The sequence below is a fragment of the Helianthus annuus genome, chromosome 11 (genome assembly GCF_002127325.2).
Source record: "Helianthus annuus cultivar XRQ/B chromosome 11, HanXRQr2.0-SUNRISE, whole genome shotgun sequence".
Taxonomy (NCBI): Eukaryota; Viridiplantae; Streptophyta; class Magnoliopsida; order Asterales; family Asteraceae; genus Helianthus; species Helianthus annuus.
Window position 1 is genome coordinate 170573591 of NC_035443.2, and position 27671 is coordinate 170601261.

Here is a 27671-nt window from a genome sequence, read left to right on the forward strand (position 1 = left end):
TTACAATATAGAAAGGAAATGCAGCCCACAAATACTTACACGATGACATCAACACGTAATAATAGCTACAACATAAGACCACTCACAACGACAACCCACTACGCACAAACATGAGGGAGAACATTGGATAGGCGGGCAATAAAATCTTGTGCAAACACAACAACTCCCAAATTCAAGAAATGCACAAACAGCCATAGTAGAATATCTCCCATTAACACAATAACGTGAAAGAACAGGGATAGGCATAAACATCTTGTACCAAATGCTTTAGAAAGACACACATACAGTACAGTGGGAAACTTACACAAACAAAATCTACCAGGTAATAAACAGTTTGCTAGGGGAAAAAATAATACTGACATTAAGCAAATTAAGTAGGATATACTACCATTTATATCAAAAGCAAATGTAATATTCCCTCTCCCCAATTACATATCTACTCTAGCCCATGACAGATACATAAGGGACACTAAATAGTTGAATTGACCAAAATATCATCTATGTTAATTTTAAAATTCAACATCAAAAAATCTTACCAAGCTGGCAGCAAAGAAAGGCATCTTCTCCACCATATATAAGCACTTTAACACCATCTTCCAAAACCTTCGGAAGTCGAATTTAAGGTTTCTTATGATATTTTCCATCACTGCATTGTAAATCTCATTACTAAACGAAAAAAAAAGGTTGTATCATATGGAACACCTAACCATTTCTCCACTGATGACATGTTCAAGCCTACGAAAAACCACCACATCATGAGCCTCACAATCATGTGATTTAAAATCTCAAGTAAAGAATTCGATATTTTACAATAGTCATTACATAATACATATGCCAATATAATCTGTGAATTACAAAACAAAATTTTAAACCATTATCCAATAATTGAAATAACATACCGGTGCACGCACCCATGCAAGCTACAATCTACATCCTCCAATTGTACATTTTCAATCATTGCAAATAAAAAGATTCAACATATAATAGGTTGAATTCAACAATACAAATGTACACTTTCAATTGGTTACAATTCATGGCATTTCTTCCTTTAGGTTTCTAAAATTTGAACTTCATGCCTAATATTTGTCAAAAATTTGAACTTTCACTCTGGTTAATTAATGAGAAAGTATCTTGTTCCAAAGTGAGGTTTCAAAAAATATACATGTTTAATTAGGGATAAGCAGAGGGTATCGGGTACCGAACAACCGGAACCGATACTGCTACCGAATCTCCCGTACCGAACTATTTTCGGTACCGGTTCAGCATGGTACCAAACCGTACCGTGTATTTTCGGTACCGGTACACTTTTTAAGGTTCTTTGGTACCCGTATTTTCATTACCAGTTCGGTACGGGTTGATACCGAGCTCATCCCTATGTTTAGTAATAGCTAAATTTCTTCACAAAAATCACCCAGTTTCTTATATTAATCAATGTGACTTTTTTAATGTAGACTTAGATTTATCAACTATGTGAAAACAAAAGAAACTGAGAGTATGGATTTAAAATATGAATATGAGCAAAATATGTGTGTATCTTTAGTCACATGTGGGTCAGCTTAAGGGCTTAGAGGCTTGTATGTAAAAATGACCGAAAGGATGGAGGGATTGGTTTACTTGATGAACGCGTCTAATATGTAAACGATATGTGAAGGCTACAACTTTAGTTGTACATAAAGCAACGTCTCACGATATTTACAACGAAGTGTACAAAAAAAAAATTGCATCTCTCTCATCTCTTTTACATAACAATATCCTCTGCACCCTCACTTCTTACCGGTTTTTATCCAGTTGTCCAAGAAGTGCCACCTTCAGAACCTAGGGTGTTTCTCTAATAACCTAGCGCGCACCCGAGGCGCACCTTTTTAAACCAAGTATGGCATAATCAAAAGTATAAATGCCATTGAGATTGAATTAATATAAAAATAGTAACACCTGATGATAGTTACACAAAGTAACCAAACAAACTATAAGCACCACATAAAACCTAAGGATGGCAATTCTTGACATGACTCGAAACCCGAACCGAACCCAACACGAAAAAAAAGGTTCGGGTTGACTAACACGACCCGTTTAAAAGACGCATCGGGTTTGGGTTGACCCCTATTAAAAACGGGTCGGTTTCGGGTTGCGTCGTATAAAAACGGGTTGACCCGTTAACCCGTTTAACTATTTAGAAAAAAAAACTTTTATATTTTTGTTTTTGTTTTTTCCGTTCTATTTTATATGGTTAGTGATAATAATGTTAGTTTTGGCACACTATTATTTACTTATAACACTCGCATTCACCATTAGAAATGTTATCGATGACCCGCTTATAAATCAACATGTATGACTCATTACAGATTAAACGGGTCGTGTTCGTGTTGATAAGAATTTATATGTGTGCAGGTTAGGGTCAAAATCTTTGACATGAATAATAATATGGGTCAGGTTCGGGTTGCACATTTCAACCCGCTAACCCATCAACCTGGCACGATTGAGACCCCTAATAAAACCTACCTGATGTGTCCCCCTTTGCCCACTGGCAATTGCCCGGTTGACTTTAACAGGTTGACCAAACCTGAAAAAAAACATTGATAAGAAGTGGTGATATTAGATAGGAGAAGAGCAAATAGCTCTAGTAAAATTGTGAAAACACTTACAAATGCCTCCCATTTAGAGATAATATAGCAAGTGCAGCGGATGTACGATCAAAGTAGTGAATGAATTCATAAGACGACTGCACAGATGATAAACAAAAAGATATATAACTGTGTAATAACTCAACATATGGCACGGTGCCATCTTTGAAATAGATAATGCATAAAGATGACCAAAACTTTTCACTTTTCAATGTAGTTTTAAACATATGGACGCCTTCTCTTTTCTTATGAGTTTGCAGCCTTCAACACGACCAGTACTTGCAAAAACCTCTTGAAGAAGTGGTTCATCTATTTGATTTATTATCCAACTCGCTTGAAACCATCTCTATAAAATATCTTTTGAAGTATATTCTGAATTTAATTTAAAAATATATTTTATAAGACTTGACAAAGCAGTGAATCACTTCACTGTACATAATATTATAAAATAGAGATTTACAAACAACACATTCTATGTATTATTGACATAAATTAAACAACCTGCTTTAAAATTTTGAACAAAATGACTAATACAGTGAATCAAAAAGAACTAGTTTAATACCCGTTCGGTGGACGGGCATTTAAAAAGAAAATCTGAGTTGCATCCGTATGCATCAAAAAAATCTTTGTGAGTTCAATGCAAGTTCAAGTTTACAAAAAAAAAAAAAAATATATATCATGCAAAGCATATTGAATTTGCAGTGGCTATCAACATTGAAATCCATAACTACTGAATTAGGAAGTGCTAAGTTTATGCAAATTAATAAAAAAATACTACAATGAAATAAATCAATCATGCAAATTAATGGAGTTCTAAAAGTCAAACCGGCAAATCAATCGGTCAACGATCAGCAAGTCAAAGCAATGTCAAAAGTCAAATTTTCATGTGTACCAAAATTGTGTATACACACACACACACACACACACCTTCTTGTACAACATCAATAATGGGTTGCAAATCTTGGCAATTCATACAACAGGCACAACAATTAGAGTACGTGGTATACAATCAACTTAACGACCTATCCATATTGCATAAACCAATACGATGCAACAACTTCCTAGAAATAAGTTATATCAAGCTAAAATGTCCAAAAGTTGATGAAAAAACCGAAAACTTGTATAAACAAATGTTATACTTACGTTGGTCCACTCCCCACCCCAACCTGCTACCTCATATATGCATAATCTTATTGGTATGAAACTCAAAACTAAAAACATTCTTAAACGTTAGTGCTGGGCCTTAATGGAAATGTCATGCGGAGTTGCATTCTGCCAACTGGATCAGTTCAGTTCTAATCAGCAAGAGAAAATGCCCAAGTTTTAGACAAGCTTTGACTTTAAAAGTCAAACAAACTTGTATAATTATATTTTAGGCAGAAAATGTTGTTACACAAAATATAATAATATTATGAATAACTTACCAGTCCAGAACAAACCCAAGCTGTTGAACAAATTTGCCATTTCTCTTAAGGACATGGGTCTCACACTTCTAACTTGTCTCATTATAAACAATAGATTAATTTCTTCAAAAAGATGAAATAAAATGACATAAAGGACACTAAACTCTATTCAGCAAGAGTATCTAATGCACTGTTGATGCATTGAAATTACTTATCATAACATTGTTTTGCAATAACAATTAACACATATTTGAAGTAGGTTTTATAAAAGACCTAATATATTTTATTCAAAAAAACAATGTTTTATCAAAATAATATAAATTTGTAACCATATTTGACTAATTATTCATAAGAAGAAGAGAAAATTTTCGACAAAGAGTGTGTAGGTCAACCCAGTCCGACTCGGCCTATTTCAAACCGTACCAGAGTACATATTCTGACCTGACCAATTACCAACCCACTCGACCAACCTACTTTGTGACCACTATTTTATAAGACATGCACTTTGCAGCTTGAAGCTGAGTTTGTAGGTCTATACAACTATATAGCGCATGTTAAAATATGGCCCGAACTTGCATAAATCAAGTAAAATACAAGATATTAAACATAATTTTTAAATTGAGAAACGCTGAAGAGAGAAATTATTATCTAAAATCTAACCTTCTGCCAATTATTTCAACAACACATAAAACATCCTACATCTGCATCGAATCTTTGGATATGATTTAAATGTTGAACCATGTGTTAGGGTTGTATATGTTGAAGGCTAGCCAGTGTTACACAATCATATATACCTATAAAAAACCATCAGCAAATTAATCATTACCAAAATTACTTGTAAAAGATTTTAAGATATGATCAACAATTAGTAAATACGATTAATCTCATATATGTAAAGCTTTGTAAAGTGAAAAATAAATTCATAATAAAACACTACTCTTCATTTCTTGTGACCAATCCTTTCACGTAGCTTCGGATATCATAAGAAATCCAAAACAAATTACTCCGTGTGTCAAGCACCGCAAAAAAGTACAAACTCAGGGTACCAACTGGGCCATTTGCATAATGCAAGCTGCCAATTTCCTACAAAATTTAAAAAATTGGTTGGTCCATAATCATGTCCTTTGGTTCCATTAGAAGATTACATAATGAATCAAGAATATAGAACCATCTTAGTTCACCAGCTGTAGTGTTGCCTTCATGTGCAGCATTGGTGTCTACTGATAACCTGTCCATGAGCCATCTAAACAGTTCCCAAACTGCAATGAAAGATGGTCAGTTAAATATAAAAAAAGTCAAATGATTAGCAATGAATTCGCTTCGGTTCTTGTTTTTTATCCAGTGGTGGTGAATTGGTCAACAGATTCACCTGGAATATGGGTCACTAATATAGCGACTAATATGGAGAAAACATGGGAAGGTGGAAGATTTGGAGGCTGTTAGATCCATCAATCTTGACTACAATCTGCTCATGAAACACAACAACAAAGTTTCAATATCAATTATAGAGCATTTGAAAAAAAAAAAAAAAAAAAAAATTATAGAGCATTTGAAAAGATATTCAGCCAATCAACACCAACAACCAAATTGAAATAGAAAACCACTTTGTGGAACTAATCGAATTCCTCTGTGAGTCTGTGTGTATATTCCTATGAAAGATATACAAGAAAGAAACCCTAAATCATAAAGCAAAAGATAGAACTAACTGGATTGGACTCCGTGGATGTTAGCAAATCCTTATATAGAGATGACTAATTGATCTCCTGGTTCCACAATGACCAGATAAGAATGTAAAGTTTAAGAAAGAAAACAGGGAATAGGTACCTTATGACTATCAAGGTGGACCACTCCTCTGAACAAATATGTTTGGTTACCAAGAACACCATGAAAGAGCAGCGAGGAGGATTTCTTTTATTCTTCAAGAATGATTCAATTGAAAATAAGAATTTCTGTATGTGGCGTCTACTTTATATAACAATGCTCCTCAAATTGATACCACTACCCAAGTTTGTAGGAGGATTAAGTTGAGTTGAGTTGAGGAGATCATGGAGGAAAAGGTGGAAATAACCATCAGCTAAGAAAACCGTAGATAATCGCACTGAACCGCTATGTAAGCGGTTATTTTTGTGAGTTTAAGTGGCTGAGATTTAATAATCTCAGCATGATCCAACGGTGGATATTGACTTGGATGGTGGTTAGACTTAATGGGTTCCATATATATATATATATATATATATATATATATATAATTGGGGATATAGTAATACATAATTTACTCCAAATAAGTAGAACAAATGAAATAAACAACGAACGGATCAGTTGCACATGTGGGCTACGAAACGACCGTTGGGCCTAATAAAGTATCCACTATCCAATCATAGTCTGCCCACAGACAAAAAACAAGTGGCAAAAGAATATAATAACCGCTGGCAAGCTAGAATCGAATACACCACCTCGTTTCTCAAAGGATTGCGTTAACAATTCAGTTTTGACGGTTTTTAGATCAAGTCGAGAATGTTAGTAACAATTTTTGACCATTGTAAACAAAAATCAAATTGTAACCGAACCATACAGTTACTAATGATTTGGCTTGGTTTTCTTTTATAGTTTGAGCTAATTAGAACTTTATAACAAAATAGTATATACAATCAAACTAAATGAAGCAATAACATTCAAGAGTGAAAACTTAAAAGTTCGGCTCCTCATATTGTATTTTTAAGCAACATTCAATCGTGTGTATAATTCACCTGGCCTAAAATTATACGCTCTCGTTCGGTTATTTCTCAACCGGTTTCAACTCAAGTATAAACCGCCAAACCAAACCGTTCGATACGGTTAGAAAGCTCCTAAACCGACTGACTGAATTTTTTTTTTTTGAAAAACTAACCGTGAATCCAAACCAATGAAAGTTTTGGAATGGTTCAGGTTGAAAAATGAACAATCGTAGGGCCGGAATATAGGGCCGAACCCCACTTTGTGGACGAAGTCATTCATGAAACATTATTCAATTCCCAACTGTATTCCTAGGTGCCGGAGTCCCCCCCACAAAAAAAAAAAAAAAAAAAAAAAAACAAATTTCAAGTTTCAGTTGCCAGGTTTTCTATAAACGGTCGAGAGTTACTTTTGTTTGTGGCATAGAGCAGTAGTGGTGCCCTGTGGGTTGCGTACTGCGAAATTATAGAGGAGCCTCAATTGGTTGATCGGAAGAGTGACATCAGTAGAGTAGCTAATGCAAGAGAGCAGGTAGTGGTCATAGCCTGCTCGGTATGGTTGAGAACAGAGCTGCTGGTTGGTGAACTATCTAAAGAGGCGGTCGTGACGATGGTGGTTGAAGTGGCTGCTGGATTCCTGAAGACTGACCATGGAAAATCCTCACAGAAGGTGAAACCAATAACCTAGGCAGTTGCTTCATTATTTCAGCCCGAGAGTCTAAAAAGAATGAAAACAATATTCTATTAAAACTGACGAAGCGAAAACAATATACAATTTTTTTTTTATTTATATATCATTTTTTCATATAATACCTTGAACACTACATCTGAAAGCTTCGGCCAATAGTCTGTTCAAGATTACACTATTGGTATTGGTCTCAAGTTCCATTTTTTTTGAGTTATAAGCTGCAAATGCTTCTACATGGTTAGCTGAATACTTGAGCCTTATTTCAGCAACAATTTCCGCTATTTCCTTTTCACATTTGGTATTCAGCCTTTGTTTCTGAACAAAAACAATACATATAGGATGATGAATAGTCGATCTATATGAGTCAACTTATCAATATAAAAAAATAAATGACTGACCATTTCTCGATGGAACTTGGTTACATTCTCTTTCATTTTCAAAGTGAGTCTCCTTCATAGCATTTTAGACCAATAAAGTTATTGCTCAAATCAACAACCAAATAAGTTGAATTAATTAAATCAATTATTAAACTACAAATTACAATATCAAACAGTCACTTACACACTTTGGGGTGACAAAAAATGCTCTCATAAGTAGCTGGGTTGGTCACAATACCGCAACCATAACGTCAATCGCTATAGCGTACGTTACCACGTCAATCGCTATCGCATACATGACCAAAAAAAATACTTGCTTTTGGTTGAAATCTAGGTCTGATAGTCGCAAAGCCTGCATATATTGAGAAATGACAAAAGGGTAGAGAATTAACTAATATACTTGCAACATAACACATAAATGCTTAGGTGCATTTAGATATCTAAACCTAATAAATGAAGTAAATATAATCAGATTTTTTTTTTGGAACAACCAAACAAAACACTTTTAGTTCTTTATCAAATTTCCAGACCCAAGCAAGATGCCTAGAGGACTAAATACATCAGCATGTCATAATTCAACACCATACAGCAAACAAACTAAAGTACATCAACACGAACTGTCAAAGTGCACCAGCTACTCCATGTGGTGCCATTCATACGAAACTTCCTTGAACTCCTCTACAACTTTAAAGAATAAAGTGTTTACTCAGTTAAAGGCTTTCACGTTTCGATGCTGCCATAATACTCAGCACCTAAGGAGTACAATTGCATAAATATTCATTGCAGCCGCGAAAAAGAAAAAAACAGAAGGCATACATGTGCTGTTTCTGTAGCAGCTAATGGCAGTCAAAAGAAGAAGTACAAAAAGGCCAACATCTCCATGAGTGTCGTTGCAATTAAGATGCAAACAGAATATACCAATTACATTGAAATAAAGAAAACTATTTCTTTTAGTAAACTCCTATAATTCATAATATAGTACTTTGTACATTATTTTTTCATTGTTTTATGATTGTTGGTTAGATGTAAATAGAAGACCGACAATTCTTCCTCCCAACCTATCAAACAAAGGGACATATGCCTTGAATTCTATAAACCATAGAAAGCTTAACAGTTGCATTTAATAAAACATATTTCTTGCCCTCTTTTTTGTTTAAAAATATTGAAATGTCTGATTCCTATACCGTATATTTAACAAAAACTGCACCAAATTCAATGGATTACCTAAATAACTGTCATTACTACATGTGTATTTTTTTAACGACCAACAAATACTATACAAAACCAGCCACCCGGGCAAACCCATTAGCGAAAAGCCACCCACGCCGGCCCTACGTACGTAGACAGCGTTGGTGACTAGATCCGCCACCATTCTAGAGGAAACCCACCACCTGAAGGTCCACTATGGTAAAACCCCTGGCCCACCTGAAACAAATTGTAAGCAAATTTTATCAAGTGAGACTTTAACCTGTGACCTCCACATTGGAAGGTCATGGGGTTATCTCCTCCTAAACCAATTGATCTAGAACTCCTTAGCTACACCATGGGTATTTCATCATACTTTAGCAATTAAAAAGTTGTACATCTGAATCAATCTACAAATTCGGTGAAGGGTCTTAAAAATTCTAATACCATATTTTAGTGGCACATGAAATAAATCACAATATTATAATATATCTATGTATTCAAGCTATTTCACATTCATCTTATTAGTATGTTCATAATTGTTATATTTTAAGTTTACATAGATGATACGGGTGGTGTTTAAGTAAAACAATACTCCATATAAACCATTGTAACAATTTCTAATTTGGTCATAGCAGTCTCTTTAAAAGAGGGGACATTCAATCCCTTATGGTTAAATCTATGACAGTAGAATATATGCATTGTTTGCATATGATAATCAAACATACACAAAATGAGAATCATAAACCTTTTGAACATTGTTTGGCAGCGAGTCTGACTTCATATTTTCACATTGAGGAAATAAACCAGTTACTTCATTATCCATCATCCTCCCTCTTTTCTAGTCTCGTGCACATTAATGAAAGGTAATTAACTCCATTATTACAGTTCATAATCATAAAAAAACAATACCTAAAATAAACTAAACAGGATTCAAAAGGCTAATTAGGGTAACAACAATTACACGATGTTACTGTTGTTGCTACCCTGCAAACACTCCGAATTGTTTCACGGCCGTTATCTAATATCAAAGCTAAAGGAAACACAGGTTGACGATGAACGAATCAGGACCTTTTTAGGCTTCCGGCGACTTCGATTTTATCCGATCGATCTTCATCTACTAGAGAATTACCCGCCGCGGTGCGACAGGTATTTGGTTTCTATTAAGTCACAAAAGGTACAACAAGTAACCATCCTTTTAAGTGTTTTCTGATGCTTTTTACAAAACCATAGCTAAAACATAAAGCTTGGATTACAAAAAGTTTAATTGAGTTTGTCACATTTAGATAGTTTTTTGTTATGTAAGTAGAGGTAACAATTTCGACCCAATCACTAACAATTCAATTGTTTTAGATGGTAACTTATCTCAACTGAACAATAAAATGATTAAATGACAACCCAAGTCAATCCAACTTGACTAGAAAAATGACTTGTCTCAAAATAGAGGTTGTTTCACCCATTGCCAGATCCAACAATCTTGTAATGAAAAGTGAACTTAACAATAAAATGAGTAAATGATTACCCAACCCAACCCAACCTATCCAACTCGACTGGTCGTTTTGACATACAGCTAAAAATGACCCGTCTCAAAACTGAAGTAGTTTAGCCCATAGTCAGATCCAACACTCATGTAATGAAAACTGAACTTACTCGACAAAAATCCGGAAAATAGAACCAACTCGATTTTTATCTGTATATTTAGCGATCACGTCAAGATAAAGCATTGCTTCGTGTGGGAGCAAGCGTTCCATAAAAAGGTTAAGCAGAGTAAAAAGAAAATAACTAGTGATGTTGGTATCTAATTATTAAGGCAAATTGGAGTTAAATAATCCCAACTTGCTTAATTTGGCCGATAATAATCCCAACTCAGTTATTGGCTGATAATAATCCGAACTGGTCCACTTTTGGCCGATAATAGTCCGCCGTTAAAAATAGCTTAACGGAGTTAAGCTTTTTTCCGAATTACAAACTGATGTTTTATGGATTTTGATCAGAACGAGTATACGATTCGATTTTTGTAAAACTTACCTTGAAACGGTGCTTCAAACGACTTGATTTTTGTTAATTGGAAGTTTAAAATCCGGATTGAAGCACCGTTTTCGTCGTTTGGGGCAGTATTTCGAGGTAAATTTTATATCAATCAACTCGTACCCTCGTTCTGATCAAAATCCATAAAACATCGGTTTGTAATTCGGAAAAAAGCTTAACTCCGTTAAGCTATTTTTAACAGCGGACTATTATCGGCCAAAAGTGGACCAGTTCGGATTATTATCGGCCAATAACTGAGTTGGGATTATTATCGGCCAAATTGAGCAAGTTGGGATTATTTAAATCCAATTTGCCAATTATTAAATAGATCCATAAACTTTAAAAGAAACGTGTTATGCTCTTGATAATATATATTCCTTTTGTAGAAATACTATATGCTAAGTTCACCACGAGACCATAAACTTCATATTCCCAGTTCGCATTTCCCACTACATTAGCTTGTCTAATTTTGTACCAGTAGGAAACTCTGTCTGAAACATATAATGGAAACATATTCCAGATGTAAACACTTGGTCAAATTACATTAACAACTTTAACACCAATATACAATGCAACCATGAACAGATACTCTAATACTATGTTTGACCAAAAACTCAATACAAACGATGACACTCCTAACCCCCAAGTTCAAAATCCCCCTAATCATACTGACTTCGAATCAAGTGAAGGAAATTATGCACCATATGGCATATGATATGATTTCAGTTTCAACATAGAAAAATCACTCATCATAGGTCAAATCCCAAAATCTAAGCAGTATAATAACTCTTATATGTTTATTGATATTCAAGGCAATGAACGACACTGCACAACCTAAATTTCAGTTATAAAATATTTGTTTAAATAAATAGAATATTGGTTATTTGATTAGGGTTGCTTAGCATTCAATACAAATTGCATTTGATCATTCAACTAGTTCAAGCTATGTTCCTGTCATGGGTGAAATTCCGAGCCTATATCCTGGTCAATATTTTAAGCTATATATTGATTATATGATATGTGTTCATACCCCGGGTTACGCGTTCAGGATATTGGTAACATCCTGAATGGTATCCTGAGGATCACTAACGGGTTATGTGCAGGAATAGGAGTCCAAGCTTGTAACGTTCATAAGGACCTTTTCTCCGGAAGACTCGCTCTAAGTTGTTCGAAGAAGGACGTTGAACCCGCTTTACTTGGTCTCCAACGGCTAATAAAGAATATTCGAAGGCATCCCATACTTATAGGAGATTTTGTTTTCGTTTATTAGCTATAAATAGATGATAAATCAGATCGAATAGGATACAACACAAACACTCACTGCTCTCACACTTTTCTCTCTCGCAACTTTCACTTTCACAACAAACATTGTAATACTTAGTGATCTGATCAATATCCTGCACTGTATCCTGACGTTTAAAGCAATAAGAAGAACAAGGCAGCTGCGATTGTCAGCTCCCGAGGTTTTGTGCCGACGATCTAGATTGATCAAGGGCTTTCCTCGTATATCCCGTGTCACCTTTTACCTTTTTTGCTCATTGTTTGATCATAGATACAACTCAATATCCTGAGCCGTATCCTGAAACTGTTTTTGCAAACCACTTAATTAACACATTTTTGAACACATTCTCTTAGCACACTACCTCACTTAACTAATCTGATCACTTAATTTCTTCGGTAATTTTTGACAAAAACAATTCCCTGTATAATAAATCAAACTATACAAGCCCAAAAGACTCAGAAGATAGAATCCGTTGTTCCTCCAAATAAAGCTAATAAATAAATTTGATATCAATGTCAATTAAGATGCAATCATCAATGTCTAATTAATCCTAAAACCCCTTAAATTCATAGACTTAACATGGATTTGGAACAAAGAAACCCACAAGGAAAAAAAAAACAGAAACCAAGCAATAATTAAATTCGTAACCTTAGCGTGCAAGAGGAGTTGATAGTCATAAAATGTACATGAAATTACTGGTGAATGGAGAATGAATCGAACTCAGATGCCAAACAACGACGTTGTTATCTATCATAAACGCATCGGAACTTCAATCCTTTTGAGATACGTAGACTTGAATTTGGCTAAGGTAGTGGATTTGAGGCAGAGCAGCGGTGAATGGCACAACCGTAATTAACATTCCAATATATAGTAATGAAATATTTTTTTACGTTAAGAAAAACAATTATTCCAAAACTATAAAAACCTAATTGATTCATAGTCCACCACCAACACGAGTATCCCTTCTTCTCCTTACGTACGAGGATGTCCGCCGCCACTCAGATTCCCATTCCCACCACCGCCCCCTCCCTCTTAGCCGACAAAACATGTTCCAACACCTACCTTAAAAACCCCCTCTTCAAACCACTACTAACCAAAACCACCACCACATCCGTCACTCTCACCCACCAAAGTTTTTCATCGGTTTCTGCTAAAAACCCGATCTCCGAATCATACCCAGATGAATACGATGACAAGCCCCGTGAAGAGTGCGGCGTGGTGGGTATCTACAACGACCCGGAGGCCTCACGTATCTGCTACCTAGCTCTCCACGCACTCCAACACCGCGGTCAAGAAGGCGCCGGAATCGTCACCGCCACACCAGACGGCGTCCTCAAATCCGTCACCGGCATGGGCCTCGTCTCCGAAGTCTTTAACCAATCAAAACTGGATGAACTAACCGGCAACAACGCCATCGGCCACGTCAGATACTCCACTGCCGGACAGTCCATGCTCAAGAACGTGCAACCCTTCGTTGCCGGCTACCGCTTCGGCCGTGTCGCCGTCGCCCATAATGGCAATTTGGTAAACTATCAAACCCTAAGGGCAGAATTTGAAAAAAATGGATCTATTTTTGCTACTAGTTCGGATACTGAAGTAGTCTTACATTTAATTGCTGTATCTCAAGAAAGGCCGTTTCTTATAAGAGTTATTGAAGCTTGTAAGAAGCTTAAAGGGGCTTATTCGTTGGTGTTTTTAACCGAAGATAAGTTAGTTGCTGTTAGGGATCCTTTTGGGTTTAGGCCGTTAGTTATGGGTAGACGAAGCAATGGCGCCATAGTGTTCGCGTCGGAGACGTGCGCGCTCGATCTAGTCGAGGCGACTTACGAGCGAGAAGTGGAACCTGGCGAGCTTTTGATCGTAGACAAAGATGGTGTTCAATCTACGTGTTTGGTACCACACCCGGAGCCGAAATCGTGTGTTTTCGAGCACATTTACTTTTCGTTGCCGAATTCGGTTGTTTTTGGGAAGTCGGTGTACGAGTCGAGGCGGAAGTTTGGGGAAATTTTGGCTACCGAGTCTCCGGTGGATTGCGATGTGGTGATCGCCGTCCCGGATTCTGGGGTGGTCGCAGCAATCGGGTATGCAAATAAGGCGGGTGTACCGTTTCAACAGGGTTTGATTCGGTCGCATTATGTCGGGAGGACGTTTATCGAGCCCTCGCAGCAGATTCGGGATTTTGGGGTTAAGTTAAAGTTGTCGCCGGTTCGGGCCGTTTTGGAGGGAAAACGGGTCGTGGTGGTTGACGATTCGATTGTCCGAGGAACAACGAGTTCCAAGATAGTTCGGTTGTTGAAAGAAGCCGGAGCGAAAGAGGTGCATATGAGGATCGCAAGCCCGCCTATCATCGCTTCTTGTTACTATGGGGTTGATACGCCGAGCCCAGAAGAGTTGATATCGAATAGGATGAGTGTTGAGGAGATTCGGGAATTCATTGGGTGTGATTCGCTTGCGTTTTTGAAGATCGATAGCTTAAAGAAGATGTTGGCGGGCGATTCGCCTAACTTTTGCTACGCATGTTTCTCAGGGAACTACCCCGAGTTGGATCGTTAAGCGAGTTTTCGATTTGATTGATGGGGGTAGGCTTTAAGATCAAAAGAACAAAAAGAGAAGGATTTGAGTGTGAATTATGAAGAACAAGATGGTGAAGTGCCAGTTTTGCCGGAAAGATTGACCTTTTTTTTGTTGGGTAAGAACTTTGAATTTTCTTAAACTAACTTATTTTTTTTATGTTTTCTTAATATGGATTTGGAGTCTTTTTGTTTTTTTGTTTTTAATTTTTTTCTCATGTTTGTTGTATATTTTTAAGTAGCTACCAATGAGTTTACCCTGACCAACTTACCAATGGAACCAAACAAACTCTAGAAACAAAGCATATAGGAGGTCCCTATGGACAGATGGAGGATTTTGGTGGCTAACCTGCAGTCGTTTGTCCCATCAGCAATGTATTCATCCTTACCTTTCCATGTACGTAACCACTGAGCGTTGTTGCCAACTTCTTGTATGTCAAAAGAGGTTACTTTATATACTAAGAACTCCATTGAATAAATTAACCTAGCACATCACAGTAAATTAACTTACCTTGTCCACTAGTAAGACCAACGCTGGCTCAGAGAAAACATACTCCATTGGCCGGGCCAATGACGGTCCAAAGTCCAGACAGTAACTATTCTACCATCTGGGCCAGGGACAAAGCTTGATTTAGATAGAAAACAAAAAGGCATTGAGATATACATTAAGAAACATCTGTGCACTATCCGAAAGAAGACACGTATTTGAATCTGTACTTGCTTTGCTACACTACATTCCTTAATTTGCTAGTATTTACTCACTCTTAAATTGTTCCTTATGTTCTCATATTACTTTATCCATTACGTGAGGAATTTAAGCAATGTAAGATCAATACATAGATGTGTTTGATAAAAAATAGACTACTCAATTTAAATGGAGGTGACTACTCAATTTAAATCCATTTAAATTGTGGAAAAAGTAACTTTCATGGAGATGCGGGTATCCAGAGGCGAAGTCTAGAAGGGGCGGGAGGGGGGCGCCCGACCCCCCGAACTTTTCGCTCAGTAGTGTTATATATGTAGTTTTCGTATAGAAATTTTTGGGTATATACGTTTTCGACCCCCCGGTTCTATAGAATTTTTTTGGTATATACGTTTTCGACCCCCCGTCATTCGGGTCAAGCTTCGCCACTGGGGGTATCGATTCCCCGTACCTCTCGCATGCTAAGCGAGCGCTCTACCATCTGAGCTACATCCCCTTTTGTTATATTATATCAAACAAACACATTTCAACTCTTATGAGTCTTCAAAGATCGTTTCCTGGTTATGGATAAGAAGACGTGGAACAATACGGAGGAACTGTGAGAGTGAAAGCGTTCGGATAACGAAAATGGTGACTGCTGCTAAGCTCTTACCTGATTCTTCCAATTCCGTTACACCATCTCTCCTAAATTCTCTATTCAATCATTCTCATCCTGCTACTTTTTCACATTCTCGAAGCTTCCAACAGCCTCACCGGACCTTTAACACCATCAGAGCTTCCGCACTCAACCGTTGGGACTTCATTGCCGACACCGCCGCAGCCGCGCTTTCACTTACCGGATTGGACAGTGGAACCTCTATTGCTAAAGCTGATGATGTGCTGATGTTTTAAGTTCTCCCAAAAAGGTACGCTTTCTTTCGGATGCTTAAATTTCAATTTCTATGCTTTTCAAGTATAAGTGACAATTTTGACCCATCCATATATGAATTGGTCGATTTGGGTTGTGTTCCTTCTTGAAGTTATGGAAGCTTTTCCATCAGCCAAGCCTCCACTTGGTGTTTTCTTTGCATCTGTTGCCCCACGTTTACAGCCCAGATATTACTCTATTTCTTCCTCCCCAAGGTATGTAAATCGTCTCATTCAAAAACTGATTGAATCTAAAATTGAAGTTTAAGAACGTTTTGATATCGATACACGTCCGTATTACAGGATGGCACCGAATAGGATTCATGTTACTTGTGCATTAGTTTATGAGAAAACACCAGCAGGTCGTATCCACAAAGGAGTATGTTCAACCTGGATGAAGGTAATTTTTCAACTTCGACTTTGTTTTAATTGAAGTTCTAAAATTACGTTTTTTTTACAGAACGCGGTACCTATGACAGAAAGTCAGGATTGCAGTTGGGCCCCGATATATGACAGAACGTTTTTTTTTTTACTACTAGACACACAGAGTCGTTGACCTGTGATTTTTTCGCCGCAACGCGCGGTGGTGGTATCATACTAGTTGTATTATTGTAACACTACAAAGTACTTTTTTTAATCATCATCTGTGATTGGGTCAGTTTGAAGGAAGGAAGAAAATTAAAGGGGTGAACCCTAAGTGTATATATATATATATATTTCTTTATTACTTTTATTAGTTCAAGTATTTTGATTTATTTGCTTGTTTAAATTCTTTTATGTGCTCATTTCCTTGGGTGACAATGATATGCATCAGAAGCTCAGAAGCTTTACTTTACGGGATTTGCATTATTTAATTTTGTATAATATTTGTTTTACTAGTTATTTTGTTTTACTAGTTAAGAAAGAGTCTAAGTCAAAGTGGTTAGTAATTTCTGCACTATTTTAGTAGAACATGGATTAAGGAGTAGTGGGTAGTTTGAGCTTTGTCACTATTTATAATTTTCGTTTGTAGTTGGGTTGAGTTTTATGAATGAAATTATGAAAGTCTAATATTCTCTCTAAATTGCTACTCTTGCTTCTTGCTAATTTCTTTTGAGTTTGATTCACTCAACGGATTATCTATCTATCAATTCGATTGGTACATATCAAATTCCTAGGTATTAGGAGTTTTGAGTCATATTAGGGTTTCTGGGATCATAACTCAGTCTCATTTTTCTCTCGGTTTTTCATCTTCACTGTGTGTATTGTTAGTTGTTTGATCCTGCAAGATCATCTATATTTCTGTTGATTGTTGTTATCGATCAACTGATTCTCTCAGTTGATCTGGATTGTTGTATTTCTCAATAGATCTTAAAGATTGTAATATCGGGGGTGTTTTTTTTTTTTTTGTTTTGTTTGGGTAATCAATAAAATTTTAGTCACCTGTTTTGTCGCTATTTCTTGTGTTGTATTCAATTCATGTGTTAAATAGTTGGATTGATACCTTTTTTACAGAACCGAGTATTTGTGATGACATAACCACGAGCAAATCGGAAAAGCCCAGTCCTTCCAACAATTGGCAAATCTCTAACCGGCAACGACAGTTGATTCCTCGCTAAGAAACTCAAAGTGCTACCATTGTATTTCCCATCAGTAAAAACATATTGTGCTCTCCCCACATTCTTTGAGGTTAGTTCTGGACCCACTGGCAACGACACGACCATCCCACCAAAGTCGGTTTTGGAGGTCTGACAATGGTAGGCTCACTTGTGCTCATTATGTCATGATAGTAGAAGTTGAGATGGGTTAGTTTTTCTTTTAAGCCAGGTGATTTTGGTGATAACTTTTTTGGAAATTGTTCAGAATATTGTGCTTGAATAATTAGTGGTGGCGAAATCATGCATTATGTGGTGGCGTTGATAGCCGAAAGACAATGGGGTTCATGCACCCGGTCGGTCTTTGTTCCGATTGTTGAGTGATATGTACCTTAGGTCCAAGGCTTGATGCAAAACTACTATCGAGCCAGGGGTCTCACTGGAAGCAACCTCTGTATTCCTACGAGGTAGAGGTAAGGTTGTCTACATCTTACCGTCCTCAGACTCTACCTTAGTTTTGCTATTGGTGAGATTTACCGAGTATGATGATGATCATGATGGTAGTATAAATATAGGTTAATGTAATCGTTTTAAGTGTGTCGAGTTATATTAATACAAAGGGTTTAGACGGGTTAGTCTCTGATATAAGTTATTTGGTTTTGTGTGCTTATTGATCCGGATTCGAGGCTTCATGCTTGACTAAAAAGTCAAGAAAATGGGTAAATAATAATGTAGAGCTTGTTTCTTTATCGAGCCCGAGCTCGAGCCTGAAATACAAAGCTCGTTTAGGCTCGCGAGCTTAAACGAGACGAAACACCATTTTATATAATAATAATAATAATAATAATAATAATAATAATAATAATAATAATAATAATAATAATAATAATAATAATAATAATAATAATAATAATAATAATAATAATAATGATGATAATAACATTGGCGAGCCGAGTTTTGGCTCGTTCAAGCGATATTGAAGCGAGATCGAGCTGAGCCTTTAGCTCGTTTAAGATTGTTCTCGTAAATTGTAGATTTAGAAGTAAGATTAGTGAGTGTGAGCTAGACGTTCTAAAAAAAGGATAGGCTTCCTTAACTTCTTTAGGTCTTCAAGTAATGAAAGCTCGATCTAAGAACCTTTGTCATTTCGATATGGATGAATACAAAAACACTTTCTGACGTCTTCACATATTCACACGCCTTCGCCCAGTTTCTCACTCTGTTGATTTTCTTTCTGCTTAAATAAAATTTCTACAACAATACTGGTTCGAACTCATGTATTGACATGTAGATGGAAACCACACTAGATGTATTTTGGTCGTAAGTCGACCTTTAAATTTGTGAGAATGTAAAAGATAATTGTATGTTCAACAAAGTTCTTCAAAATGCAAGCCATACTAGATCAGCCAGTTGCAACCCAAGTGTATGTTAGACTAACCATCAGTTGGTAAATCCAGTAATACTTGGGCCACAGGGGGCGGTTGCGTTGTTTTTGCGTGATAACCAACATTAACGCGTTAAACTTCCATGATGACCACCGCCACTGATTAGTTCAACGCGTCGGTCGTTATTTTTATCACGCGTGTAAAATGGTGGATGTGAGGGGGTGTGGGGGTTTATTGTTAGGTGTTGTGAGTGATGACTATTGCCACTAAAAAATGATGTGAGTGATAGAATAGTGGCTGATGACATGGCAGGAGTTGATTGGATGCTTGTGAGTGATAGAATTCTATCACTAGTGACCACCCTCACTCCCCTTATGCTCTGACTGTTACAAAGATTAAGCACTTCAGTCAAAGTCAAAGTCAAAGTCAAAGTCAAAAATCCAAATGAAAGATAAAAGATGGTGTAAAATCCCAAATTTTAATGAAACGTATTTGGAATACTTCTATTCCATATTAAAATGACAAATTCTCTTGTGTGTCATATTAGCATATGTTCATTTCAATAGCTGTGATTTTTTGGACTAAAATATCATATAATATCAAAATTTGGGTTAAATTGTAAATATAAGTTTTGTAGCCAAAACCAAATTAACTAAACCTAGAGGGCCAGAATGTGACTGTTTGCGTGTGTGAGGGCCTGAGAAGAAACAAATAGGAACGAACAATAGATCTCAAGAACTTAAACATGAACAGTGGTGGAGTTTAAACGAGAACTTAGTAGAGGCCAGACTCTCAAAATCCAAATCGGTGGGGGTTGACTCTTAAAAGCCCAATATATGACACTACAAATAATTTTTTTGGAAAATTTTCAGTAAAATTAACATTACGAGTGAAAATTCGGTGAGGGCCGGGGCACTCCCGAGCCTCCATTAACCTCCGCCCCTAGTTATGTGAAATCAAGTTCACTTGGGTGAAGTGCTTAAATACGTATACATAACCATAACCGTGAAGTGGGTTAATGGATAGTCGACCATTTCAAAAATGTCAGGGAATGCACTAATTGCCTACAATTTTGTAGGGTGTATATGGGTTGGTTTTGGCCAAAATCCATAACCATAACCGTGAAGTCGGTTAATGGATAGTCATAGCCATAACCAATTGACTATGACCATTATTGTTAATCGGTTTGATTTTGATGGTTATAGCGATCGGTTATAGGTCGGTTAACCGTGAATTTACATCCAGCTAAAAATAACTAAACTTTTTTTTTACCATGAAATAAATTGTTATTACACTTCTGTATATATTAATGTACTACATAATACTAAAAAAAACTATAATCTATTATACTAATACCGATCATTACCAAATATTAAAACAAAACGATATGATATAAACAATAAATTCAAACAAACATTCAACTAAAACGATATGATATAACTCATAAATTCTAAGAAGTTTAACTAAAAACATCAAATATTAAAAATGTTGAAAAGTCCAAAATCCGACAAAGATTTTACTACATGTTGGTTCGGTTCAGTTATGGTGGGTATGGAAACATTGGTAATCATAACCGACCCGCTACTTTCGGTTTTCAAGAAAACAATTAACCGAACCACTGGTTTTTTATTTGGTTCGGTTTTTTCGTTTTGGTTTTGTCAGTTAATTTGGTTATGAGTCAGTTAATTCGGTTTTTTGCACATCTCTACAATTTTGTATTGTTTATTCATTTTTTCAATAATGTCTTGCCGAGGTACGTCCCCTTAATCCAACGTAACGGTTCTATGGATATTTTTCCAAGTTCTTGGTAATTTTTTAGTATTTCGATATATTGAGTGAATAGTAAAACAAACATCTTAATAACAAATAATATCACATACTAGATAACAACTATTCCTTTGTAACACACATATTTTTGCTTGATAAACAAGCAATAACCAATAAAAGCAAATAACTTCATGATAAACAAGCAATAGATGTAAGTTTGTTTAAACCTTCAAACTCCATTCAAAGACGATAATCAATAGTGAAGGACATAAACATTGTACTCAAATGCTCCATCACCGCTACTTACGTTGAAAAACCGAGTATTTGTAAGCACATAACCACGAGCAAATCGAAAAACCCCACTCCCTCCAACAATTGGCATCTCTCTCACCGGGAACAACACTTGATTCCTCCCTAAGACACTCAAAGTGCTACCATTGTATTTACTGTCCGTAAAAATGTAATTTATGATAAATAAAAACCCAAAGTCATTTAAATCAGCGGACGCAGTCATCCCTTGTGCTCTTCCCACAATCTTTGAGGTTAGTTCTGGACCCACCGTCAATGGGCCATCGAGCACTGACACCCCTCCAAACCCGGTTTTGGAAGTGTTGGTTGTAGCGGCCTCAGCCACCTGGACGACGTGAGGCGGACTAGTGGTTCGTATATCATGGTAGTAGAAGTGTAGGTGTGTGAGTTTTTGTTTCTTTAAACCAAGTGATTTTGGTGATAACTTTTTTGAAAATTGATGAGAATATTGTGCTTGAATAACAAGTGTGAATAAGAGAATGGTGATAATGGTATGCTTTTGGTTTTGGAAAATTTGGGCCATGGTGGAGAGAATGAGAGATGTGTCAAAGGTTGATGGTGTTTTCTCTTTATAAAGACAAAAAAAAAATAAAAAATAAAATAAAATAAAATAAAATAAAATAATAATAATAATAATAATAATAATAATAATAATAATAATAATAATAATACCAATTTGTGTATATTTAAGGCATACAAATTAATTTGGTCACCATGTGATACACGTAACTTTTTATATATTTTATGGTTTCATCACTTTGTGAACCTGTCTTTAGATTATGGGGTGTGGAGGGACTTGGGTTGGGGGCATTGCTCAACACGTGACAGGTGTAGGCTTCACCAGTCCACACCTAAAAAGTGGGGTGTGGAAAGGGCGTGACCAGGCTGGCGTTGGGGTGCCATGTGGCACCTAGCCAAACGGTCATCAACACCCAGCCAACCATTAACATATGCGTCACCCCAAGCCAGCGCCCCACGTCAAATAATATTGTCACGCGAAGCGGGCAACGCCAACCCGGAGTGGAGCACCCAGCGTTAAATTGCATAGTTTGAATCCAATAACAAGACAAAGATTTGTTTAAATTAGAAGTTTGATTTAAATAGTTTAAATAGTTTGCTTAAGAAAGATGCACTTTTTTTTTTTTTTTTTTGTAACAGAGAAAGAATTGAAGCAACGATGGGTTTTAGTGAACCCAGTTATATTCAAAGGTTGAAAAATGTACGATGTTTGTAAAATTAAAACCCGAAACGTTTTTCTTCTTTATGGGTTTTCTTTAATCCAACTTTCTAATTTTTTGAGTTTTATTATGTTAATTTTTTTTATAATTTTAAATTTAAATTAGTTATCACGTAATCCGGTTTTTAATACCAGTTCTGTTGATCCAACCGGTCCTACCGGTGAACGAGTAAATATTGGAAAGTTGGATCGAATATAAAGACACGAGTAGGCTGCAAATATATGTGTTTACGAACTGTTCATGAACGCTTACCGAACAAGATTTTATGTTCGTTTTTGTTTGTTAAGGAAATGAACTTGTTCGTGCTCGTTTGTGTTTGTTTGTTAATTTTAGGCAACGAATGAAAACGACGATGATGAACACAAATGAGGACAAACTAATGTTCGTGAACACAAATGGTAACAAACGAACGCAAACGTTCATGAACAAAACATATAATATATTGACACTTATTAAATATTTTATTTCTCGGAATTTTGAAGTATTTAAATAAAATATAAAAGCTAAAACACTAATGAATTATCAAACACAAACGAACATGTTACCGAACGTTCACGAACATAAATGAACGAACACGCCCTCTGTTCAGGTTTGTTCATTTATCTAAACGAACGAAATTTCTTTTTTGTGTTCGTTTGTTTAATAAACGAACGAACACAAACAAACTTACCGTTGAACAGTTCACAAACTATTTGCCGAACATTTGGTTCGTTTACAGCCCTAGACACGAGCACCATTTTATGAGACAACCCATCTCTGACTCTTTTTTAATTAACGAATTCAACAAATAAAATAAAATTTATAACCCTCTATATATGTAATTATGTATACTAAATCTATACTAATTTATCTTTAAACCAATTGACTTTTCTCATGCAATTTTTATTGGGGTAAACACTCTGGTCCACTGCCCACGTTAAATAACATGCACTCCAATATTATTCAGTTTTATTATATTCCAATTTGATTCGGTGACTTATTAAAAAACGTGTTGTCGTTAAAAAGAACTGAAAAAAAAAAAAAAATTAAAAACCGTATTTTTCGCCACTTTCTCTGAATCAGCATCCCCATCTCACTCAAATTTGAATATCCACTAGCAAACTTGAGGTCCTTGTAAGCTCCAACTAGTTAAGAATGATGTGGATTACCTTCTCGTGTAATGGCACTAAAGTTGATCTTCGGGCGGTAAGTTTCATCTAGAATAGTGGCAGCCTAGCCATCAATGCGGTTTACGTTTGCGAACGTGGGTGGCTTTTTGCCATTGGGTTTACCCAGGTGGTTGGACTTTGTTGATCGTTCAAAAAAATTACGAAAGATGCTAAAAGCGAGAATTCAAACGAATGATATAACTCTATAAGTAAAAATGATCGAGCCCCTAAAAATAAAATTTTATTCACATAAACAAAATTCATTAGTACAGTAATAGTTGTTATAGCCTAGGAATAACAAAACAAAATGACTCTAGCAAATCATAGTTAATTGTTAAATGAATTGTCAGTCTCTGTAATATTCTTAAAGTAAAGTTGTTGATTAACTCTTCATAACTCTTATTCTCTAATATATCCCTTCTAGTTGTCGTGATTTCTTGGGACACTGGGTTAGTAAGCAAGACTTCAACGACTTTAAGGAACACTAAAAGGGACAAAACGAGATGAGAATGAGAAAAAATGAGTTATGTGAGTGAGGGAGATGAGAAAGAAAGAGTATTTTTATGGTTTGTGATAGAGAATTGATTTTATTATCGGGGCAAATGCTCAAATAACTAGGGAGATAAAAAAAATAAAAAAATAAAGGCAAATTGGATTTAAATAATCCCAACTCACTGTTATTGGTCAATAATAATCCCAACTCATTTAATCACCAATAATAATCCGAACTATTCACTTTTGTTTGTAAAATACTCCCAATTAAAAAAACACTAACTAGGTTAAAAATTTGCTGATGTGGCATCTGATTTGGCCCTTTTAGCTGATGTGTCATATGATGTGGCAGTTGATGTGGCATTTTTTGAAGACGTGGCAGCTGATGTGGCAGTCTATGTGGCATTTTTGATGATGTGGCAGTTGATGTGGCATTTTTTGATGACGTGGCAACTGATGTGGCAGGTGACGTGGCAAGCCACATCAGCAAATTTTTAACCTAGTTAGTGTTTTTTTAACTGGAAGTATTTTATAAACAAAAGTGAATAGTTCGGATTATTATTGGTGATTAAATGAGTTGGGATTATTATTGGCCAATAACAGTGAGTTGGGATTATTTAAATGCAATTTGCCAAAAATAAAAATAAAAATTCTTGGAGGTTGGCTTGAGAGTAACAACGACCCATTCTTCATTACACATCATATTTCCATGTGCTTTAAAGCCCACTAATCTTCACTAAGCCCAATATGCATTGACCCATAATTCACACTTAATCTACTCCTTTTGCAGCACAACAAAACTCGGTTCATGTTTGGCTCATCTTTCTTTCCAACGAATTTTCCAGCAAATCAAAGTGAGCTTCCTTTTTTTTCTTTTGCATTCTGATTGATCATAACAACACATCTTGCTGAATCCTTTTTCCGGCATTCACGACCTTGTCTCTCCTACCCGCTGTGCTTAATTCACCCGACTCTCACAGTTCTGCTAAGGCTTTTCAGTAAACTCGCTCTTCATTCCACACAGGATGTTCTTCCGATTACTTCTCACAAGCTAATCGGTCTCTTGCTCACTGAACCACACGAGTTCTTTGCTCGTTTCTAACCTCCTTATGTCATAGATAGTTTTTGTTTCTCTAAACCAAGTGATTTTGGGCCATGAGATAATGATTAGTGTAAATAAGAGAATGATAATAATAGTATGCTTTTGTTTTTGGAGAATTTGGGCAATGAGAAAAAATCAATGTTTTAAAAACCGGTTTTAAATCATACCTGGTTGGGCTCTGTAAAAGGTTCAACCGGGTTATATCAGACGGTTTAACCGTGTTATTAGTTAACCATATAATTCCATAAAATACAAACTCATCTAAAAAAAACAATTCAATCTCAAATTCTCAATTAGGGTTTATGTAACTGGTCATAGTTTTATTTAAAAACAACTATTTTATGGTAAAATATTAAGCACTTTAAGAGCATTTTTATTACTTATAAACAATATTGCATTGTACGATGTGGAAAACAGTTTCAACTGTGATGGAATACTGGAATGGAAGACACTAGGTTAATTGCCGTAAATATGGAAGGTCAATATTACCTTAATTTCGTATTTTATTAAAATTAAAAAAATCAAATTCCAGGATAATGCAAACCGATTTAACAGTTTGAACCGGTAGAACCGGATTTACCGCCGGTACATAAGACATATCTATTCGGGTTTTACCGGTCTTTATCGTACTGGATCTGTGTCTGATATCCGGTATAACCGGCCGATTCATACCGATATTTAAAATATTGGATAAACTACTAAACACCCTAAAAAGTAAAAATCATAATCCAGCTTGTTATATACTTATATCCCAAGTTGCATCAATAACGCAATACTTTTTGATATAATATTTTCTTTATATGTTGTATCCCATGACACTCAGTGTAATAATAATTTGTTGAACAATTTGTTCATCACAAAAGAATTAAAATTAAACATTTAGCCATTTAAAGTCGTTAACATTTTACATATTATTCCAAAACTAGTGCCAACTTATATATAAATGAGTAAAATACATCTTTTCCATTTTTTTTTGTTGTGGTTACCAAGTTTTTGAAATTGGTCATCAAACTTATTATTGAATTAGTGGGACTACTCGTGTTCTACAGCGGACTTTCGGTCTATATCGCTTTGATACAGTACCGGTACTTGAAATAGCAATTGGAACAGATGCATCAAGATATTGACACGTGTTTTGAAAACCATAAACATGAATATTGGTACTAATGACGATGTAGTTCGGCTGCTACCAGTTTGGTTTGGTTCGTCACGGTACCATATACCGTACTCGTTATAGCTTACAGTACCAAAAATACACAATTACGAACACAACTCTATTTTCAACGAACTTTATACAACCACATATAAAATGTCACACCCTCAAAATCCACATGCAGAGTTTTACCGCGAGACGTGCGACTGACCAGGATCAAGTTAATAATTATGTTGAACAATATTAAAGTTATCAAAAATCATCACAACACAATTAGTGATTAAAATTTAAATGTCCAAAACATAATTTAAATCGACAGCGGAAGCTAAATGTAAAATCCACACATAAGTTAAAAACCGCAGTGTACAATGAAATTTAAAACCAATAGTTTAATGCCAGCCACGACACTCCAAATGCCGCAAGCTCCCATGTTGTACCTAACGTCCTACAAAGCATGTTAAAGTGTATCAACAAAGATTGGCGAGTTCACAGTTTCAGTTTAAAGTAAAGTAAGTTTCAAATACATTAGTATATTAAAAACATGTCATGGGTAGCTAACCTACGGTTAAGCCACTAAACTGTATAGCACCGAATACTTGACTGTAGTATGTTATTGTGCCCCATGTCAATGTCTATCATCATTGATATAAAGTCAAGGTCAAAAGTTCACGCTCAGCTCCCAGCACGGTGTGAGGTTTGTCGAACCTAATAGCGCTATTAACTAGTACCACGTTTGCCAAACCCGACAACTAATCGGTATAATGCGTAGGGACTTTTCAGATAGAGTTTCGTTTAGTCTGCTAAGAGATGAAATGTTAACTACGGTATTTAATTGGCAATATTCGAACCCAGGAATATAAAGTAGTTCCAAATCCAGGGATAGTGTAGTTCCTAAACCCGGGAATGCATGCTTTTATTAAATGAGTGAACTCACCTTACTTTATCTCGCTTAGATTTAGATGGAGAAATAATGAGGATGGCCAACCACGTCCTAGTATAATTACCATTTAACTCGTTAGGGTGTGTTCA

At 36.0% G+C, this 27671-nt stretch overlaps 3 protein-coding genes and 1 long non-coding RNA gene across 7 annotated transcripts; 1 reads left to right on the forward strand and 3 right to left on the reverse strand.

Annotated features, from left to right (window-relative positions):
* Positions 1-541: 541 nt before the first annotated feature.
* LOC110911263 lies at positions 542-6187 on the reverse strand. 2 transcript variants are annotated; one of them, XR_002576916.2, is made up of 7 exons: positions 5849-6187; positions 5394-5489; positions 5206-5283; positions 4962-5107; positions 4685-4818; positions 2643-2719; positions 542-2560 (listed from the first exon to the last, which is right to left on the reverse strand). It is a non-coding gene; the product is annotated as an uncharacterized LOC110911263 (long non-coding RNA). The 2 variants fall into 2 exon arrangements; XR_002576915.2 differs by having other exon boundaries at positions 5193-5283; positions 5849-6185.
* Positions 6188-7138: 951 nt separating this feature from the next.
* On the reverse strand, positions 7139-8135 carry LOC118484141. The gene is made up of 3 exons (XM_035980070.1): positions 7822-8135; positions 7549-7738; positions 7139-7453 (listed from the first exon to the last, which is right to left on the reverse strand). Exons 1-3 carry the CDS (start codon positions 7855-7857, stop codon positions 7326-7328), a joined length of 354 nt encoding a protein of 117 aa, XP_035835963.1. The 5' UTR covers positions 7858-8135; the 3' UTR covers positions 7139-7325.
* Positions 8136-13224: 5089 nt separating this feature from the next.
* On the forward strand, positions 13225-17139 carry LOC110911255 (amidophosphoribosyltransferase, chloroplastic). 3 transcript variants are annotated; one of them, XM_022155857.2, is made up of 5 exons: positions 13225-16198; positions 16306-16473; positions 16588-16690; positions 16778-16874; positions 16935-17139. In XM_022155857.2, the coding sequence occupies exon 1, from the start codon at positions 13280-13282 to the stop codon at positions 14846-14848; it is 1569 nt and encodes a 522-aa protein (XP_022011549.2). In that variant the 5' UTR covers positions 13225-13279; the 3' UTR covers positions 14849-16198; positions 16306-16473; positions 16588-16690; positions 16778-16874; positions 16935-17139. The 3 variants fall into 3 exon arrangements, with proteins under 3 accessions (XP_022011549.2, XP_022011533.1, XP_022011539.1); XM_022155841.2 differs by lacking the exons at positions 16588-16690; positions 16778-16874; positions 16935-17139 and having other exon boundaries at positions 13225-14984; positions 15108-16469; XM_022155847.2 differs by lacking the exons at positions 16588-16690; positions 16778-16874; positions 16935-17139 and having other exon boundaries at positions 13225-14984; positions 16306-16469.
* Positions 17140-21271: 4132 nt separating this feature from the next.
* LOC110902258 (dirigent protein 21) lies at positions 21272-23484 on the reverse strand. Its single transcript, XM_022148964.2, has 2 exons — positions 23418-23484; positions 21272-22076 (listed from the first exon to the last, which is right to left on the reverse strand). The coding sequence occupies exons 1-2, from the start codon at positions 23482-23484 to the stop codon at positions 21454-21456; spliced, it is 690 nt and encodes a 229-aa protein (XP_022004656.2). The 3' UTR covers positions 21272-21453.
* Between the last annotated feature and the right edge of the window lie 4187 nt (positions 23485-27671).